Source organism: Larus michahellis, chromosome 1 (genome assembly GCF_964199755.1).
Source record: "Larus michahellis chromosome 1, bLarMic1.1, whole genome shotgun sequence".
Classification (NCBI taxonomy): domain Eukaryota; kingdom Metazoa; phylum Chordata; class Aves; order Charadriiformes; family Laridae; genus Larus; species Larus michahellis.
Genome location: NC_133896.1, coordinates 18,002,551 through 18,023,193, shown reverse-complemented (window position 1 = coordinate 18,023,193; position 20,643 = coordinate 18,002,551). Strand labels below are relative to the sequence as shown.

General features: G+C 36.1%; 1 protein-coding gene across 2 annotated transcripts in view; it reads right to left on the bottom strand.

Annotated features, from left to right (window-relative positions):
* The window catches only part of TBC1D22A (TBC1 domain family member 22A), a 181,851-nt gene that overhangs the window by 90,284 nt on the left and 70,924 nt on the right, over positions 1-20,643 (bottom strand). For both annotated transcript variants that reach the window (XM_074586261.1, XM_074586357.1), the window contains exon 10: positions 7,061-7,136. In XM_074586261.1, coding sequence (XP_074442362.1) covers positions 7,061-7,136 — 76 coding nt within the window. The remainder of the gene's footprint in view (positions 1-7,060; positions 7,137-20,643) is intronic.

Sequence of the window (20,643 nt, the reverse complement as noted above, 5' to 3'; positions counted from 1 at the left end):
AAATGCTTCCGCATGGTTAAAGCCTTTTCAACTATTACAATTAGAGCTCTTTTTTCCAGATACTTCAACACAATCCTATTTCAAAATTATAGGTGTCGGTAAAATGCTTTACAATATAATTAAACATGAACATAATTTTGCACATACAATTAAGTATTTTTTAACCATACTTTTAAAAAAAAATCATTAGCATGATTGAATACACAAAAAAGATTGATCAAATGTCACCTATTACCACAGTTTCATCATCAGTTCATTGTACAAACACCCAAGATTCAAGTTAGAAAAACAGATTAGTTAATCTATATCTATCACGGTAGATTGAACAGATCACTTGTTCTGTGCGTTCCTACTAAACAACAGTAAGTTGTTTAATAAGAAAACGTATTAGTCTTAGTTGATATTTTGCCTTTTTGAGATTCAGATTATCCTAAACAAAAAAAGCAAAGCAATTTTTCTCTGCAGTTTAAAAAGTTCAATCAGAACAGAAACTGAATGTTCTTCCAGAAACTATAGAAGTATCAGAACTACTCACTAGTTATCTCTAAGTACTTTTTTGGGCTTAACTCATCATACAAAATTAAGTTCTTGGCAGAACCATGAAACATTTATGTTTGAAGCATTGGACGGTTTTACGGGAATAAGCATCTTCATCTTTTGGGACAAGAACCTGCTGAATGCCAAGCACCAATGCAACGTTCAGAGGAGAAACTGTAAGAATCTCTCAAGTAAAGTCTGGACATCTGAAACTTTAGAAGTCCAGAAAGAACACAAAGCTCTTAAATCAACTCAGACATTAGAAAGGATAATTCCACCAGCACTAATCCTATTCTAATGAAGGATGTTTTATAAACATCTTCAATTAAATAAGAAAACATAACACGATACACAAATACTAAGAATTATACCAACCAACCCTTTAGACACATCTACAGCAAATATTTCAAAGCATGAGAACTACACAGAACGGCGCAATTAGATAAGTTCTTTCACTGTGGATAAACAAAAATACATATAAAAATGAAAATTTTTTAATTGACTACGTTTCATTAAGAGCTTGACCTGCACATATATACCCACAAAACATATATAAAAATATTCAAGAGATTAATATTTTAAATTTTTCTGTGCATAAATAGCAACAATATATTCAATGTATAAATTTAAGGCCACAACATGAAAGTACTTTATTACAAGCATTTACTTGTATCATTATTTACAGAACTTCAGGCAGCTGACCAACCAAGACATTTGGAACCCAAGGCAGAAATAAGTAAAAAAAGTGTGATTAGAGAGGCCAACATTAATTTGTTCATAACGTTAAAACAAAATGCATTATCTAATATATATTCCATTCGAAGGTAACAAAACAAACACATTTAAAATATGGCAAGAATAAAAAAAAAAAAATAAGGCTTGCAAAATCCTTAATATAACATGGTTTTAAAAGGTGAAAGAACATTTCAACTCCACCTAGGCATAAGTAAAAATATTTTCCCAAACAATACTATGTACTATTTAATAAAACAATCATTCCTTAAAATAATTTGAATATAACAACTTTAATTTTGCACTAAAAATACCTTCCTTTCTCTTGAAAAATTTGCAATGTTTTTTACAATATTAAAATGGAAATAAGCCAGAAATTGTCCCAATTAAACTATCATATGTAAGAATACCTGTAGTAACTCTCCAAAACAGATGGCCAGAGGATGCATTCACAGTGGACACAGCAGAAACACTGAAATATTACTGAAACTTTGAAAAATGTAGCTGAATTCTAAATGAAATTCCTTATGGGAAAGTCAAAATGCAAAACTCTTCATGTTCTTAGGTATTTTTTCATTGCTTCCATTTTCAAAAGAAGGTGGAAAAAACTAAATACAGCAACAGTAAGAGCTTTTTTCTTTCTTTCCTTTTTTTAAATAGTTTTCTGCCTTTTTATTTTTCCATTTCTTGTTACTAAGATTCAAGGGCCAATTCTACAATAAGATTGGTGATTACTGGTGCAAGAAGCTGGAACACTAATAAAACAGAATTTATATCACTGCAAGAAAACAAGAAAACATGAGCACAGATCAGGGGGTGTAGAACACAGATGCGAATACCAGGAGCTTCTTTATAAAAGATATAGAAAAAAATCTTCCCAAACTTGCCCTCACAGAAGATGCAGAATATTTATACTAAGCTGAGTCGTCAATACTGCTTTTATAGTTTATTGTAATGCTAATGAGAAGATGACATAAATAAAAATAAATTTATAATAGGCTATTCTTTTTTTCTACAACTGCCTTCTTGCTAATTTGGAGAGAATGTCATGCAATTTTAAGATCTTTTATCAATGTTTGCAAACCGAAGGCTACTTTTATCTGCAAATGCTCAGCCTTCTCCACATGGCTACCTCAAACTCTAATGTAATTACCAGGCGTCTTACAGTAAACTGAAGCAGCTGAGACTCTCCCAAGCATGAAACCAGCCAAATGTGAAACATCTGTAAATTCTGGAAACACAAATCCTGAATTAATTTTGGCATTCCGACGCCACGTTTCTTTGCTTTCAAGCCTAAATGAAGCAAAATGGAAGACAGCATGCCACATGAGTGCGACCTTCTACAAACCATGAGAGATGGTTCATGATTTAGGGCAGAAAAGCTCTACCGACATTACAGGGAACAGAAAAAATAACTAGTTGTAACAGATTCCTTATATTATTGAGCTATCTATTGATCCTCCCTCTCAATATTTTTGTATAATTCCTAAAAAAAATCTGAATGTGATAACAAGGAGATAAATTAAATTAAATAATGTTTTATCTTCAAATTCCATCTGGTCTATAACAATGTTCTATTACAAAATTCAAAAATTCCATGAAACGCATGATTCATCATTTACAGAGTAGCTTGGCTATTTGAAGTCTACCGCAATGTTCTGCAGTCTAGGCACACGGACAGTTACTTTGAGAGGAGTTGCGATCCATAAGGCTCAGTTAATGAAGGTTGCTTGAACCACTAACATAATGCATTAACACTCTCCGAAGGGCGAGCATCATTTTTCATACACTGGTAATCCATTATTATTAGCAAACAAGCTGTACAAGCTTCATCCACTCACGCAGCTACTTATTACGTTAAGATTCTCTTCACCATGCAGTCACCTAGCATCGAGAAAATAACGTGACACAGTAGCAACAGGAACGCTGTTTTCTTCCACAATAACCTTAATTAGCACTTAGGATATTTACAGTAAATATAGATAATGAGATTTCTTTTTTAAAAGCAAAGTTACTGAATTCGTATCAACCATACATTTTCCTTTAGCTACAGTATAGTAGATCCAGTATAAAGATAAAAAGACAAAACCAAAAACAAATGGAGAAAGGTAAAGCACAATAATTTAATCAAACTATGTCACGTATCCATCAAAAAGCCAACCAAGTCAGGATCCCTTACTTGAGGCATCCAAAAGGTTATGAAATGACACCAGTACATATCCACCGTTGCCTATCTAACAACTAAAACTTTATTTTAATCTTACGTGTACTTTGGTGCATTTCTCTGGCAGAAGAAAGTAACTGAGTGGACAGTCTTCTAGACAAAAAGAAACACTCCTAAAAATATTGAAAAATGCATATCTTTTACTATCCAAAACTTTAACTGGACCACCGTAAGGATTGTGATCAGAGGTACAAAGCCCAATTGACAGCTAATTATTGATGGCATCTGTCAGGGGTCAATACTGGGGCCAATACTGTGCAACACCTTTATTAACAACCAATGATGGCATAGAATGGACTCTCTGTGTTTGTGGATGATACCAGATTGGGAGGAGTGGTTTACATACTGAAAGTCAGAGCTACTATTTGGAGGGACCTTGTCAGGCTCAAGGAATGACCGATAGGAACCTCCTGAAGTTTAGGAGAGGCAAACATCCCGTATCTGGGATGGAATAGTCTCACTCAACAGCACTGACCGGTCACTGAATGGCTGGAAAGTAGCTCTGTCAAGGAGGACCTGGGGGTCCTGGTGGCCAGTAGGCTGCACCCAAGTCAGAAGTGTGTCCTTGCAGAAAGGAAGGCCAACTGTATACTGGGCTTTCTAAGCAAGGGAGAAGCCAACAGGTCAGGAGAAGTGATTCTTCCTCTGTACTCCCAGAGGCAACAACCAAGGTAGTTAAGATGGAGCACTTACACTCCAGGAGGCTGACAGAACTGGATTTGTTCAGCCTTTAAAGGAAAAGTCTATGAACAGCTGCAACTGCCTAACGGGAGAGTGCAGAGAAGATGGAGTCAGATTCTTCTCAGAGGTACACAGAGATAAAATAAAAGGCAGTGGATATCAATTCCATAAACAAAAATTCTAATAATTTATATTTTTAAAAAAATTAGTATCGCAATGACAGTAGTCAAACCCTTGAATAATCTTACCCAATGAGGCTGCAGAATCTCCATCCCTGGAGTTGTCAAAACTCAGCAGGGCAAGACTCTACACAGCCTGATCTAAGTTGGCTCCATCCCCTTAGACAGAGGGGCAACTGTGAAAGTTTGGAACACTGACTTCCAGAGGCCCCATTCAACCCAAATAGTCCTACGTTTCCATAATGTCATTTACACCCAAATTTACTGGCTTCCTTTCCAAAGAGCAATGACACCTTTTAAAAATACTTCAGTTTCCACAATGAAAAAATGGTAATGAAATTCCCTTCACACTGAAGTGTTATGAACCCCATTATTTTTAAAAATAGTTTGCTTTAACATCTTTTCTACACATGCAACAGGTATGTCATACGGACAACACACACCATAAAATATACCTCCCATACGATGAGCAATTCCTTAAAGTTAGGGTTTTGTTTTGCTTTCTCCAACTAGACTGCTTCAAAACAAGGAAAGCATCCTCTACTACTCAACCATGTAAACCATCTAGAGTTAAGATTAATCTAAGATGTTACTTTGTAAGTATTTGGAACAGTATGAAAAATCAACATTAACTAGCAAACACTCATGATGTCTACAAAAGAACACCAGAAAAAATTTCTAGTGTAGAAAAGTTATTGTTCAGTAGCTATCTTCATTCTAAAAAAAAAATCTTGGCAGTTATCTACAGTCACAGACATTGACACAAAATCTGCCATAACATACAGCTCAAAGTAAAATATGCATTATATTGGTTGCCTCCTTCATTGAATACTATACAATTGAGATCAAAAAACATTGAAGAAAAAATTGGATCCACATTTAGAAAGACAAATAAACAATTACAGTTTTTGATGTGTGACTACTTCAACAATTTCCTATCACATACAGTCCTATAAAGACCTCACAAAATTATTTTAAATCAGATAAAAATCAGGAACCCACACTTTACATTCCATTATAAAGCTTGGTAAAAGACATTTTAAGAAAACAGTTATCTGTTACAACTGTCTGTCTTTATTTCTTTTAATTTAAGCATAAAGCCTCAAAAATAATGCTTCCCAAACCTGACCATTGAGAAAAGTTATTTAACTATACCCCCAAGGCGTTGAAGGTACAAATAAGTCCTCAGCATTTCTTTCTTAGAAACTAAACAATAATATCTTGTACTATCTTTATTATTTTTATTAAACAGAACCATAAGGTTGATTATTAGAATTTTAGAATTACTAGAATTAGTATTTTTCATTTTAAAAACTTGGTTTAAATTCTTGGTTAAGAATTTTTTCACATAAATATTCATTGATCAAGTTCAGGAAGTGTATTTATAGGCATGATAATTATGTACTTTATTTAATATACAATCATTTGCTTCTATAAATTATCGAAATATAAACACCTATATTGATATAAGCACAAAATGAGTCAATACGTAAAAAGTCACACTGCAGTCAGATTACTTTTGAAATAACAAAATACATTGCTTTAAAAATATTTTTAATATAAATATTTTGCCACCCTATATACAGAAGTACCCCCTTATATTTTTAATATTCATTTACATTTTAAACAAAAAATACATCTACAACAAAATTTCTACATACATTTACAAAGATAGTATAATACTACATAAACATTGTTCTCCTGCCCTTTAGTTTTTGATCATTAAAAATACTGTAACATCCTAAAAGGCTACAAAGAGCATTATCAAATATTGAGGATGTAAATATGTGCAGACCAAACCAAAATCTGCCATGGTAAGCACTGGGCACAAGAAAAACTCACAGTAAGTGTAATAAAAAGATGGAATTAATCTTCCCAAGAAGATTATCAAATATTAAGCTACACAAGAAATATTTTTCTATCTCGTCATTGGCAGGCTAGTGTCGCAAATATATGCCTGGTTCTGCTTGGCAACATTTTGTTAATACTCTATTCATTAATTTAACAAACTATCAAGAGAGTATGTTTAGAACGGGCAAGCATTATCTCTTGCATTTCATTTAATTAAACTCTGTTCTAGCAATATGACAGTCAGCATTTCATGAAGGGAATTATTTTAAGGATGAAGGTAGAAAATATTTCAAAGTGCCCTGCTAAAACATGAAAGCATAATCTAAAATTACCCTTGCACACACTGTAATTTATCTATAATATTAAAGATGTTATTTCCAGAGTTCATAATTAATTGGATTCCACAGAGAAATTATTCAGGCATTCCAGATAGCAAAATGATGCACAAAGGCACAAAACATAGTGCCGAAGGACAACCATAAACAACCACTGTGACTTGCCCGAATTACAACAATCATTGAGCTTAATGTGAAATGAATACTGGCTGCCTTTTGTATGTGGTCATTACTCTGCTGCAAAGAAATTGCCATTGAATTTTGATTATATTGCCTTAATAAAAAGTAATGAAAGTGGCTCACGCTCTAGTGGCTTTCTTTTAAGTGATACACGACAGTGATCTTCCAAAGGCCAGTGTGCCACAAATTGATTGAGTATGACACCTCGTCTGAGGAAGGTGACGTTACCCCACCATTGTAGGTGTAACTGCAGTGATGTTGGCTTGACTCCTTGCGAACACTTTAACGAAACAGCGTCATTGAAACACCACTTAGAAATTCAGTAAGCTTTTAAGACTTACCATCAATCCGACTAACAAGTTCTTCTAACATTTTCACTTTCTTCTGAATTCCTGGCTGGGCAAACGTGTAGTTGTCCTGAAGAAGAGATCATATACAAGTGTAAGTTTGGGTGAAAAAAGCACTTCTTTTCCTTCAATTACTTATCTCAATCCATGTGGTTTTCTACCTTTTCTTAAGCTGTTTGTGTTTTGCTTTTACGTTTCCTAGGTCTGCTTCTACAGTTAGGTAGTAACTCATCACATTGCACAGTCCTACTTCGAGTGCCCATCTCTAGCAGTACACCCTACAGCTATTACTGCATCAGTTGCTCTCTACTCGCTAATCTACTGCCCCTGAAGTTACAGCTTTATTGCAGGAGTCCAATTAGCATTAAAAGGCTTTCATCTTAAATGCCAAAATGTGCCACGCTAGAGACTTTTTCAAGGTGATTTTTTTTCTCATAATTTTACAATTTTATCACAAATAATGTAGGAAATATGAAAATTTAGCCCCTATTCAGTCACAGGATAAGAATCTGATCTTTAGAAGTTCAGAATAATACCTTCCAGCAGCATGAGAAATCAAAAGTCTATTTCAATGGAGTCATGACTGTTCTGAACCGAAGGTTACAGTTAATACCATGAACCAAAATCTAACACACAAGCTATATAGCTAAAATGGCAGGGTATTTGCCTGTGTTTGTTTGAATGTATTAACTCTGACTGTATTTTTTATTTTTGGATTGCAGCTCTATAATACAGACTAGAGTTTGAAATAATGAAAAAGAGAAAGATATCTCCACTTTAACCCCAAAGTGATCAATCTTTTTAAATAACGATATTATTTAAACACACAGCAACGTGTCTGAATATGTGAATGACAATCCTTCCACTCAACTCATTTTGTTATGGTTTTCTACACAGATTAAAGAAGAGAAAATTACCAATATATATTTTAAAAGAAAGTTGCCATGTAAAATTGTTTTCATGTAACCACTATGTACACAGAAAACCAGGGTAAAAGATTTTTCATCTCTACTGCTGTTATTTGAATAATTCCTTTACAAAAATCAATGTAAAAATATTTTCACTGATGTTGGAATATTAATTTTTCTTGGCTTAATTTCAAATTTTAAGTTGGCCTTAGAGTAAACAGGATGAATATAAGTTCATTTTTATGTATCTTGAGGCATTTTTATTTTTTTTTAAAAAAAATAGGCCATAGTGACTTTCTTGACTATATTTACACGGGGTTTTTTATTTTGATTTGTTTTATGAAACTGAATTGCAATATAATATTCAGATTCTATAAAACTGCCATAAAGTATGAAGCCTAAAAGTTCACAAGAGAACATTATACATTAGTAATTCTGATGGTTATAGTACCATCAGCCAACAAGTGATTTACAGTATGAAAAAGTCAATTATGTGCTCCGATCACTTGTAACTGACCACAGTAGTAGCTATTTAAAAAAATATAGCAAAGTTCTCTACCGGCCTAGCAGTAGCACTTTTGCAGTATTTGATATTAGAAATCATAGAATCATAGAATCATAGAATTGTTGAGGTTGGAAGGGACCTTTAAGATCATCGAGTCCAACCTTTAGCCTACCCTGACAAGAGCCACTTCTAAACCATGTCCCTCAGTGCCCCATCTACTCTTTTTTTAAACACCTCCAGAGATGGTGAATCCACCACCTCCCTGGGCAACCTATTCCAATGTTTAATAACCCTTTCAGTGAAAAAATGTCTCCTAATATCTAATCTAAACCTCCCCTGACGTAACTTGAACCCGTTTCCCCTCGTCCTATCACTTGTCACCAGGGAGAAGAGGTCAGCCCCCATCTCTCTACAACCTCCTTTCAGGTAGTTGTAGAGGGTGATAAGGTCAATGTATAAACCAGAACGATGTTGCCGAAGAAGAAAGGATAGTTCTCCGAATTCTGGAATTTTCCACAGGAATCATCAACTAAAATAGGCAAATCTTGGCATTGTGTCTCAAACAGAACACGAGCATCCTCACGAGTGCAATAAAGCATCAAAACTGAAAGAATGGAAAGTCTCACACGGAATTCAAATCTACTCTAATCTTGTTTTGGGGACAGAGAAACTATCCCACGCATTGGGACGATACCTTTTATACAAGCCTGACACACTCCTGTATTAGTCGTGTATCGGATCTTTAGGAAATAGTATATTTATTTTCTTTACAGAACCTACTCTAACAAGGAAAACCGTACTTCTTTTGTTTGTTTGTTTTCAAATATTTATATACTGTTCTCTTTATTTATTTTTAAAAAGTTAACTGTTATTTCTACTATTTCTACAGCAATACGGTACTCAATTTTTTAGTCTATAAAAGTATCTTCACATATTTAATGCTGAAAGCCGACACAGAGCTAAAACACTACTACTTCGATCATTAGTCTCTCCCCAGGTAGTGCAACTCCCAACTGTTATCTATGAATCTTTAACCGTTTTCTTTCTCAAAGCATCATTTACTCTGTACACACCTGGAAATGCAACCCAAAACTGTCATCTTGGATTTGAAAACAGGTAAGTTTGCTCTTCACTACATTTGATCTTTCGCCTATTCATTTATTTTTCTGGTCATTATTTCACTGCAAATGAACACAGCTGGGAGTCACTCTTCTACTTGTGCTGACTCATCTAACTGGAAAGATCTTTGTTGGCTCCCCCAGTCCTCTCTTCTAAATTAAACTACACTGTGCCATCTTCCCTCCTGTAACACTTTTACAATTGACTTTCTGAAACTTGTGAAACTGAGAGGACTTTGTAAACATAAAAAGTATTCGGTTATCTACGATTCTTGCTCCTTTTGTGCTTATCGGTGGAAGAAAAAGCTAGTAACACAGTTAAAGAAAAAAAACACGTCCTACTCATCAAATTCCTGAATTTCATTTTGCTATATTGCTCAGGGCAATATTTTCTACATGTATATATTTTTTTCTATATTGCTCAGGGCAATACAGAAGTAGAGTGGTTAAGATTTTAATTCCTCTATCATATAATTTAATTGGTGATACCAGCTTTGAAATTTGACTCAATTTTACTCCCAATTCTTCTACTTCCTCCCCACCAAGCAGCACAGGGAGATGTGGAATGGATGCTGTGGTCAGTTCATAACACTTCACCTCTGCCTCTGCCCATGGGCCATACACCCGGCCAGAAAGCCTGCTCCTGCGCGGGCTCCTCTCCACAGGCTGCAGCTTTCATCAAGGCACTTCCACCTGCTCTGGTGTGGGGTCCCTCCATGGGCAGCAGGTGGATCTCTGCTCCACCGTGGACCTCCATGGGCTGCAGGGAGGCAACCTGCTTCACCGTGGTTTTCACCATGGGCTGCAACGGGAATCCCTGCTCCTGGAGCAGCTCCTCTCCCTCCTTCTTCACTGACTTTCATGTCTGCAGGGTTGTTTCTCTCACTTTTTCTCACTCCTCTCTCACAGCTGCTGCACAGTGTCTTTTCCCCTTCTTAAATATATTACCACAGAGGCATCACCAGCATCACCAATGGGCTCAGCTTTGGCTACTGACAGGTCCATCTTGGAGCTGGCTGGTGCTGGCTCTGTCCAACTTGGGGCCTCCTCTCAGAGAAGACACCCCTGCAGCTCCCCTGCTACCAAAACCTTATCACGTAAACCCAACACAAGCTCTCTGATAACTTTTGCAGAAAAAAGCATTCCAGTATTCAACTCTCCTACCTATTCCCCCTGACAGTTGTGGGCCCTCAGGGGAAGATTTCATTCCTCATCCTGCGCATTTCTGTTGTATTTCCTCATTTATTCCCTGTGTAACTTTGACCATTGATACTAAGGAAAAGACAAACTGAAAAAGTCATAAGTAACTGAGAACAGGATTGTCTTGCCTGAACAGATCTTCAGCAAAGAGTTAACAGAAAATACCTTGTATTTCTAACAACTGTTCTTGACACATTCTAGTAAGTGTTCACCTATGACAAAGTATGCATGAGTACACAACAGAATCCATGATAAACATAAAAAATTCATGCATTGGTGTGCACTACCTAAATTCCTTGATGTTCTGCTCAAATAGCTTCCAACACACTTGCAGTGAACTATGCTAACCTACTTCACAGCTGAATAGTTATAATATCCAGCTCAGACTCCGACACATAATTAGTTTCACCTTACAATACAGAAGGTTAAGACTTTTTAATGTCACAAGGGCTCAAAACTTCCTTCAGTCTTTGTGTTAGTAGTCTGTACTTATTCTGTAGAGGCTAGTATAATCACCTCACTGCCCTCCAACTACAACTAGGTCTGGCAGGACGACTTCTCAAAAAATAATCATTATAATTTAAAATAAAATATTTCAATTACAGCCTTCACTAAACATGAAAGAACATATTAGGTAATTACTTTTTTTCTTTTTTAAGGTTGGAGAAATTCAAAAATGGAAGAAACTTGATTAGAAAGTGAAAATACAGAAAAAAATGCACTGAACAAATTTAACTGTGACTATCCTCCTATACTTACAAAAAGAAAGGCGGTGGAGGGGAGGAAGAGAGATGGAGATCACAGCTTCCAAAAGCATATTTAAGCACTAGGTATCAAGTGCCATCCATTTTGCTAGCTCTATTCTGAATGCTGACAGTAAGATAAAACCTACAAAGGTGTTTACTTTGAAAAGTCCTAAAGTAATCTCCTCTGTGGATACACTGAGAAAGTGACATTGAGTGAACTAAGGATGGTCCTAATTCCATTCTTAATATCCTCCAAATGTTGCAGTATCTACACCGTACAACCCTACCATTTTTTTTTGTCTATCAGGAACAAAATACCAAAGTAGATTCTAGTATTTTCAACCACATGTATCAATGAGATTCTTATTCGTCACTCTGATGCGTATTGTAACAAATATACTCCATTTCCAATCACCATATGCAGCCACAATACTGACAGCTATCTGTTCAAAATATTACTAACTTATGACAGAGTGCTAAAAAGAACGCAGATGCTTTTTAAGTGCATGTCAAATGTACTTCTAAAGCAACTGTTCAGGAAGTTCAACATATCTCCATGTTATTTTAATTTCAAACCTCTTCCAAAATGCTATGCATACTTCATAACAGTGAGTCTGTAATAAATTGAAAATCTTTCTTTCTGACTTCTTCAATTATTTCAATTACACGTGGAAAAAGGAACATAAACAGCATTTGTGAAGGCCATCTGGTGTATAAGTACAAAGGCAGCTGTAAGCACACACAGAAGGAATCAAATACATACTGAGAATTATATATAAATATAACAACATATGTATATTATGAATTTTTTATATATAATTACTAAGTAATATATTTACACTTCCGTGTGTATACATAAACAGATACATATCCTTTACGTATTTACACACAAATGAAAACACACTATATTACCCTTTCGACTTATTCCTTAGGAAATACTTTCAAGTTTCAAAATGCCACTTATCTTATCGACACATCAAAAATTTTAAAATTTCAGATCCTTTGCCCTTCTGCACTGATTTATAATATTTAAAAATACATAGAAGGAATTTCAGAGTATTAAAAGTTCCTTCCCAGGGTCAGAAAAAGAAAAAAAAGATCTTTCAACCTTTGTAATTATTAAGCCTGACTTTTGAAAACTTAAAATTTCCTAAGCAGTAGAAAAGAGATTTACAAAGCATTGCAACCCAAAATTTTCTACACAGAAAATAGTATTTTATTTATTTCTACATGACAGAATGGAAAAAGCAAAATCTTATTAAAAAGTAGGTACAGATTCTTGTGTTATAATTGCATCAATAGTCTCAGAATCAAAGACCCAATTTCTATCAGGCAATGTAATCAAACCTAAGTTTTACACAAGTGGATGTATCATAAATTACAGAAACTGTTAACGTAGCAATAAGAAGTGCTCAGGGTATATTTTTGGATTATGGCATAGGCCAGACAACAATTCAAATCTGGGTAAGAGCTAGGAATCGTAAATAAATACACTTACAATCCCAAAAGCTGATGCTGTAAATTTTAAGTAGAAGACAAAATATTTTTATTCTGAAGCATACTGATAGCACAGCATATTTCATCTAAAACACAGAAAAAAAAATGCCTTTTATATATGTATTCAGAACCGATTACAAATAGATTTGTTCTCTTCCCGAAAATTTTACTCTCGATGACAGGCTAGAAAACTGCGTTATTGGTGTCCAAAGAGACACAGGCTCCTTAAGAGCTTCTGAAGACACCTATCCTGAAGAAAAACTACAGCCCTCAGGAAAAATCCTACTGATGCCCCCATTTTCTATTACTTGAAGTCCCAACAAAGGCTTATTGTTACAAACTCAAAATTGGATACTGTGCCGAACAAAAGAACCACGTTGGCTTTTTTCCCTTTTAAGAGCAGCCAGCAGCAAATGACTACAGGAGACGATAAGAGCAAAAGAAGCCTGCGGGGATGTGTTTGCAGCATTCTTTTAGTTTCCAGTTTGCAGCACTGAGACTTCCCTAACTCAAGGTGGTATCTTGGTAATTAAAGTTGTTTAAAGATTTTTTTCTTCAACCAAACTTCAAACTGTTCAGGTCCTAAACCCATGTAAAATGCTTTTCATCCTTTGACAAGTAGCCCTGCAGCTTAGTTACTCGACCACTTTTTTTAAGCCTATCACTCAGCAGTATTAGAAGATATTATCTAGGTCTTGCATCAGAAGAGATGGAAAACAACTACTCCCTATTCACCTTCTTCATGCAGCTCATCATTTTTAAAGACTTCTATCACATTCCTCCACTTAGCTAAGTCATCCAAGCTGAAGAACTTAATCCATCACCCAGAAACTGTTCCATACCTTCGATCACAGTTATCTTGCTCCATTATTTTATTTTTTTTTAACTTTCAATCCATCATTTCAAAATGGGATGGAGAAGACGGATCGGAACAGCATGCAGCACATCGAGCACAAGCTCATTTTAGGTTTTAAAAGTAGCCAAGTGATGCTTTTTCTTTCAAGGACTACCTATGTAAACGATTCTGCTCCCTACATGGTAACAGGCAATGCTTCTACCATGGACACTTAGCTTCTTTATGAACTTCTGGTAAAGGATTTTATTAAAATCCATTTTGGAATTGCAATTAAACTGTACAGTTGTTCACAGGCTCACCGATTCCTTCCAAAAGCTGCTAGATTTGTGCTGCTTTACAGGAGTTATAAAAAAAAGTACTAAATACTATGGCTTTTATCCTTTAACCATTAATTCTGTTTACTTTTACACTTTCTACAAACTGTCCTGATGTGCATGTCTAGTTGTCTGTGCTCTCCTGAATCACCTTGAAGCCATTTTCAAAATCTGACGTCATATCCACCCCTTTCCATTCCTCTCATACCAAAGCAGTTTTGAGCATTGATCTTCTTGTTTACCCATTACCAGAGACCCTCACAGGAGACAATCACTGATATATTTCAAACCGAGCAGAGTTAGCATCTGCCTCTGAAATTCTTACTAGGCATCCAGATTCACAGTATCCTAGTGATGCATTCAGTCCTCTCCAACTGATGGGGAGGAATGTAAATCCTCCAGTGACCAAACAAGCCACTAGAAATTTCAGGAGAGTCACAGAAGATCTCTCGTGGTCAGGCAGTAGTCCAAACTCAGCAATTTTCACATAAAGCTTATTGTTGTGGCATACTGTACACTGTGGTGATATGACAAGCAATAGATTTAATTGCAATTTTTCTAAATCAATGCACGATTCATACTTTGCAAGGTAGATGTTGATGCTATATGACTCAGGCTCACTGTTAATGACAGCCTCAGTGTAGACAAGTTTGAAGGATCATTTATTCAAAAAACCTAAAGTGTTGATGTTTTTACTCTCAGTTTTTGGTACATCAAGAGTTTCAAGATCTACTTTGAAACAATCTGTCTGAGGCCAGTTCATCCACAACTATGATACAGTCCTTTGCTGCTCAGACTAAATCTACTCAGAGCCATACAGGACGACCACAGCAGATATGCTTTTTTTTTTTTTCCACATTTTAACTATTTCAAGCTTTGAATAGACAATAGCAAACTTGCCTTAATTACTGTCATATCAAAAGGACAGGACTAACGTAACAATTGTGTTAATTACATTCCAACAGCTCGTAGTTACAAATCTACTGCCTGAGTTTGTTTAATAACTTCCTAGTGTTGTTCAATAAAATATATTTTATTTCTTCGGATACTAATAAAGTCTTCAAAAAAACACTGTGAAGAGGAGCTTCAAACAAGACTTTGAAGATCTGAAGGTCCTTTTGAAAAAGAAAAGTCACACAGAATGACACCATACTGCATGTGTTTTGCCCTCAAAAAAGTCTGCCCCTAATAATATTCATTCTTATCAGTAATTTATGTGTATTCTGTGTAAGAACATTCTCTTGATTGAGAAAGGTTAAGAAACCTGCTTACAGAAAAATTTCTAGATTCTTGTTCTACTTTGAATCTTCTTTCCCTTCACTCTAAATTTAAAATGCCATAAAACAGTATTTGCGCCAACAGATTCTGTACGGAAAATAGAAGCAGACATCTGAGCATGAATACAGAAAGGATTCAGGATAGAAGCACCTGCTTGTGGCCGTGCTTATGTTTACGTCTCACATACGACATGCAGCTAGAGTAACAGAGAAATGCAATTTAGGGGTATCATTTAACAATATTGAAGTTGTCCAGTTCTCATTAGAAGAAAGGCCACTGTAGAACCCTGAAGAAGCACAAATGCCTGCCCTAATTGCAGAACCTATTTCTCATGAAATTTCTGATGTTTATGACTTTCCAATTAAGATCTAAAGTTGCAAAACTGGATATTTGAATTTAAAATTGTTCATTATTTAGAAATAGCGTTATGGAAGCCACTGATAATTAAAAGTAATCCCAAGCTATTGTTTATTCATCAGAATAGAAGTCCCTATTCATCAATAAACTCAACACAATTCTGATCAAGCAATTCATTGTTTTTCCTTGGAATAGTCATAGCTTCAAGGAAAAAAAAAACCAACATATTTTGTCATTCTCAGGATCCAACTTGGACAAGACACTAGCATAAAATGAACAATCTGGATTTCTGGAAATTACTAAACAGTTATTACCATATAGAAGTTGTACGTCACAGACGGAGTTAGAGCGATAGTAGCTGCAGGAACAGACACAGAGCATGAATATGCAAAGAGAACTACATACAGAAACAACTACTTCTAGCATTTCTGACAACAGGACTTCCACATTTCTAAAACATGCATTTCCGACTAGCAACAGGACCTGTTTATACAGAAATTGGAGCACGACTGCAGTACTGTCTTTCAGTATCAGCTACACAATGTTAGCGGAGACTCTGAAGACTGCCTGGGAGACAGTTATATCGTATAGCACATTTTCCCTGAAGGCACCACTTTTGCAGTGCCATGTTCAGCTGAGGAAAGCAGGAGGAAAGACTACTTTTGCCATTTAGCTAAGCTTACCAGAAGCGTTGGGCTGATGCACACCCAGAAATCCCAGACAACCTTCCACTGCATTTGCACAGGCAGACCCTGCGGTACCTGTGATACAGAAACTTGACCCGTGCATGAAAGCCCATAGAGACACGCGGTTCCCATGACAAGAGACAGACAAGAGAGAGATGCAGACACTCACAGTACATATCCCTTATATCTGTCTATCTTGGCTAAAGAGCCCATATTCTCAGACAACAAATCTGCAATTTATCATAACCCTAAACTAGCTACTCAAATGAACTGCAGATATAATATAAAAAAAAAAAAAAAAACCACAACCAACAAACTTTTCTTGCAAGAGTTTAATGAAAAGGTACAAAGAAAACTATCTTCAACCTATTTTTTTCCTTAAAAATAAACCTTTGGAAGGTCCTGTGAAGAATTTTCAGAAGAGCTAGCATCAGTTATTTCTGTATGTACTTCTCAACATCCAAGCTCCATATTCATGCTATTTATCTAATCCTGCAGACCTCTGAAAGGCTTTCCAGGCAGCATTCCAGCCAGCCAGCCAGCCAGCCCTCCCTCCCACCCTAATTCAGACTTGAGGAACGCGTTAGCAACAACTTTCCATAACTCAGGGGTGAGAAAGAACTTTGCAGAATTCCCTCCACAGCTCATAAATCTTGCCCTTTAATCAGCCATAGAAATAGCTGATATATACCCCAGTATGCTCCAGTCCCTGGAAATGAATTATCTCCCTTTTATTCTAAAAATTCCCAGGCCCTGATCAATAATGATATTAATATTTTATTGCTATTTTTAATACAGCTGGTTAGATCATTATACAATGAATATATTTCCCCTTTGGTTGTTTTATTACCATTATACTTGAAGTTAAAGTGAAGAGTTATACTCCATTTTATACATGAACATTACATTTTCAGGTGGCACAGATCAGCGTGAACTTTTTACTTGAATGTTAACGAGACTCTGTTGAATAAAGTGTTATAAAGGATGATTTAGTAATAAAAAAAGCTAATTACAATGGATAAATGGGAATGTCTACTTAATTAAGTGGAAAAAAATGCTTGTGGGATAAGTTCTAGTTTTCCCATATGCACAGCCATTATTCCTACAGGTGAAAATGCAAAAATGTTCATGCGTCATCTACAGTTTTCAAGTGTTCTAAAGACAACCAGCTTTATCATGAGCGTGGTGGATTTTATCATTTTACTTCCGATTGTTCAACTTCAAATGCAAGACAAAATAGTTTTGGAAATTAACTAGCTATAAAAAACCCCCAGAATATTTGATTGTTATTGACAATAGGAATGCACCAAAATACTGTTATATAGATTACAAATGTGAAATTATCAACTAACATGTTGAAAATTATCAAGAATGGTAGTCTTATTTAGACATATTTTGCACATGGCCACACACACACATTCAGAAACACGTTTTTATAAATCAGCATTAGAGCATCTTGCAGGAATACAGGCTGGAGACAAACTGTCTGGGGAGCAGTTTTGTGGAAAAGGACCTGGAAGTCTCAACAGACAGCAAGCTCAGACTGAACCAGCGGTACACCCTGGCAGCAAAGGCGGCCAGCAGCCTCCAGGGTCAGTAGAATAACAGAAGTGATTATCCCTGCTCAGCACTGATTGTGGAATCACTGAGATTGGTAGGGACCTCTGCAGACCATCTAAGTCTAAACCCTGCCCAAAGCAGGCTCACCTGGAGTAAGCTGCTCAAGGCCACGTGCACTCAGGTTTTGAACTCCAAGGATGAAGATTCTACAAGATCTATGACCTAACAGTTCCAGAGTTCCATCATCTTTACTGTAAATATTTTTTCTATGTTTAAAAGTAATTTCCTGTATTTCAAGACCACATCTAGAATACCACATCCAGTTTTAGGGACCTCAATACAAGAAAAACATGAATAAACTGGAGCAAGGGCAAAAGGTCACCAAGATGCTCAGAGGTATGGAGCACATGCCCTGTGAGAGGCTGAGGGAACTGGGGTTGTTCAGTCTCAAGAAAAGGCGGCTTCAGAGGCACCTAAGAGCAGCCTGCTAAAACTTACGTTATCCAGAAGACAGAGCTCAGCTTTTAATAGTGGTGCATAGTGGGAGGATAAGAGACTTGCAGCATAAACAAACAAGTGTTCTCTCTGGCCATAGGGACAAATTTTTTCAACGTTGAGGACGATCAAGTAACAGGTTAACCCTCAGTCTCCATCCTTGAAGGTTTCAAGACCCAATTGGACAAAGCCCTGAGCAACCAGATCTGACCTCAGAGCTGACCCTACTTTGAGCAGGACATTGGACTAGATGACCTGTAGAGGTCCCTTCCTACCAGAATTATCCTATGTTCTTATGATTTTAGAAGTTCTGATTTTTTTTTCCTGAAATAAACAAGAAAGTTGCAGGGAGGCATAATCTTTCTGGGAAAAAGATAAAGAAAAAAAATGCAGCACATAGACATGAAGCGCTGAGAAGGAAAACCATTACATAGAATCATAGAATCATTTAGGTTGGAAAAGACCCTTGGGATCATCGAGTCCAACCATCAATTTCACTCTACAAAGTTCTCCCTTACAGCCTATCATCCAAAATTGACTGCTACAAGACAGTATATACAGCTACAGATTGCAAGACTAACTGATATCTTAGAGGTAGACAAATTTATATTAAGAAAATATCCTAGTATTTCTACTTAAATCAATTTTTTTAAAAAAGTCAATCATATTGTGATGAGATACAGGTGTAGCCACTTAAGAGCCCATAGCTAGAGAGAGCAAACTGAGAAAGAAGATGCAAAGTAATTTGAGAACACAAAATAGATTACACTATTGTGCAATATCAAACATTAACTGCTGGAAAAGTTCTGCAAAAGAAAAATGAGAAATATCACCTCTACCTAGAGCCAAAGAAATACTTGCATAGAAGCCCCCAGATCACCGAAGAACAGCATGAGTGAATCTGCTAGAGCAATAGATGATTCAACCAAGTTTTTTATTTCTTCTCTAGCTTAAGAGCTGTAAGCATGTCAGGAACTGATTGTCATGCTGCTCAATGTCATCACTGTCTTTTATTCCATAGGTCCATATGGTTCAAAGATGTGCCGTTACATTAAAAATACACAGTTGTATTAGATGAAGAAGGGAAGGGGGTAAGACGAGTGAGGAAAGGATAAATAATATACTCTATGCGTAGCAACACTCAACCAAGAAATACATATTTCTTAACAACACCTTTGACCATTCTGGAATCAAGAAAATGAGACAGTCTGGATGGGCTGGAAAAATAAATGAGTTTTCTGTTAAAAATAATAAAGGGATACCAATACAATCATTTTTCCATTACACTCTTACGCACTGGAAAGACAAACACACACAAAAAAAGTCTATGTAGCTTGCATTAGTCAAACATTTCACAACAGGACCCTAATTGTTATCACAGTACACCCTTTAAACTTTTCCAATACTGGTAGGCCAACATCAGATGGAAGCCTACATTGATGAATAAATCAACGGATATTCTGCAGAGATACTTAGATTGCAGTTGTCACCACATCGCACACTCCTCTAAAATCCTTGACAGTTTATTCAGACATCTCAGACAAAGTATCAGTAGTCATACATGAGTCTCTTACGACATATTATCACAGAGAAAAGGAAACGTAATAGCACTAATCCTGTTTGTGATTCTCCTTTGGTTTTGTGGTTTTGTGGTTTTGTATTGTCTGGTTTTATGGCTTTGTAAGAGAGAAGCAGTTTTTCGTCTTCGGCTGTAAAGACACTCCATTATCTACAGCAGATCACACAGAAAATACTAAAGGGGTAGTAAGAACTAATTTAATGACTATTTCCAAGAAACAATCAGCAGCAACTTTCTTGAGAAGTAGAGAGACTTAAGCGCATCATCTAGACTACTGCATATTGCCAACAAGTTTGGTAAACTGAAAATCTACAGCCGTTAAAGTAAATCTATGTCTCAGCTGTCATGATCCTGCCTTGGCCCTATTGTGTAGTTCTACTCATTTATTTGCTATGGTACCTATTTGAGGTGTTAACCCCTTCAACCGACCGGCGCTTTTCTGTTTTGTGGTGTTGTCAGGTGGTTCAGCCCTGTGAAT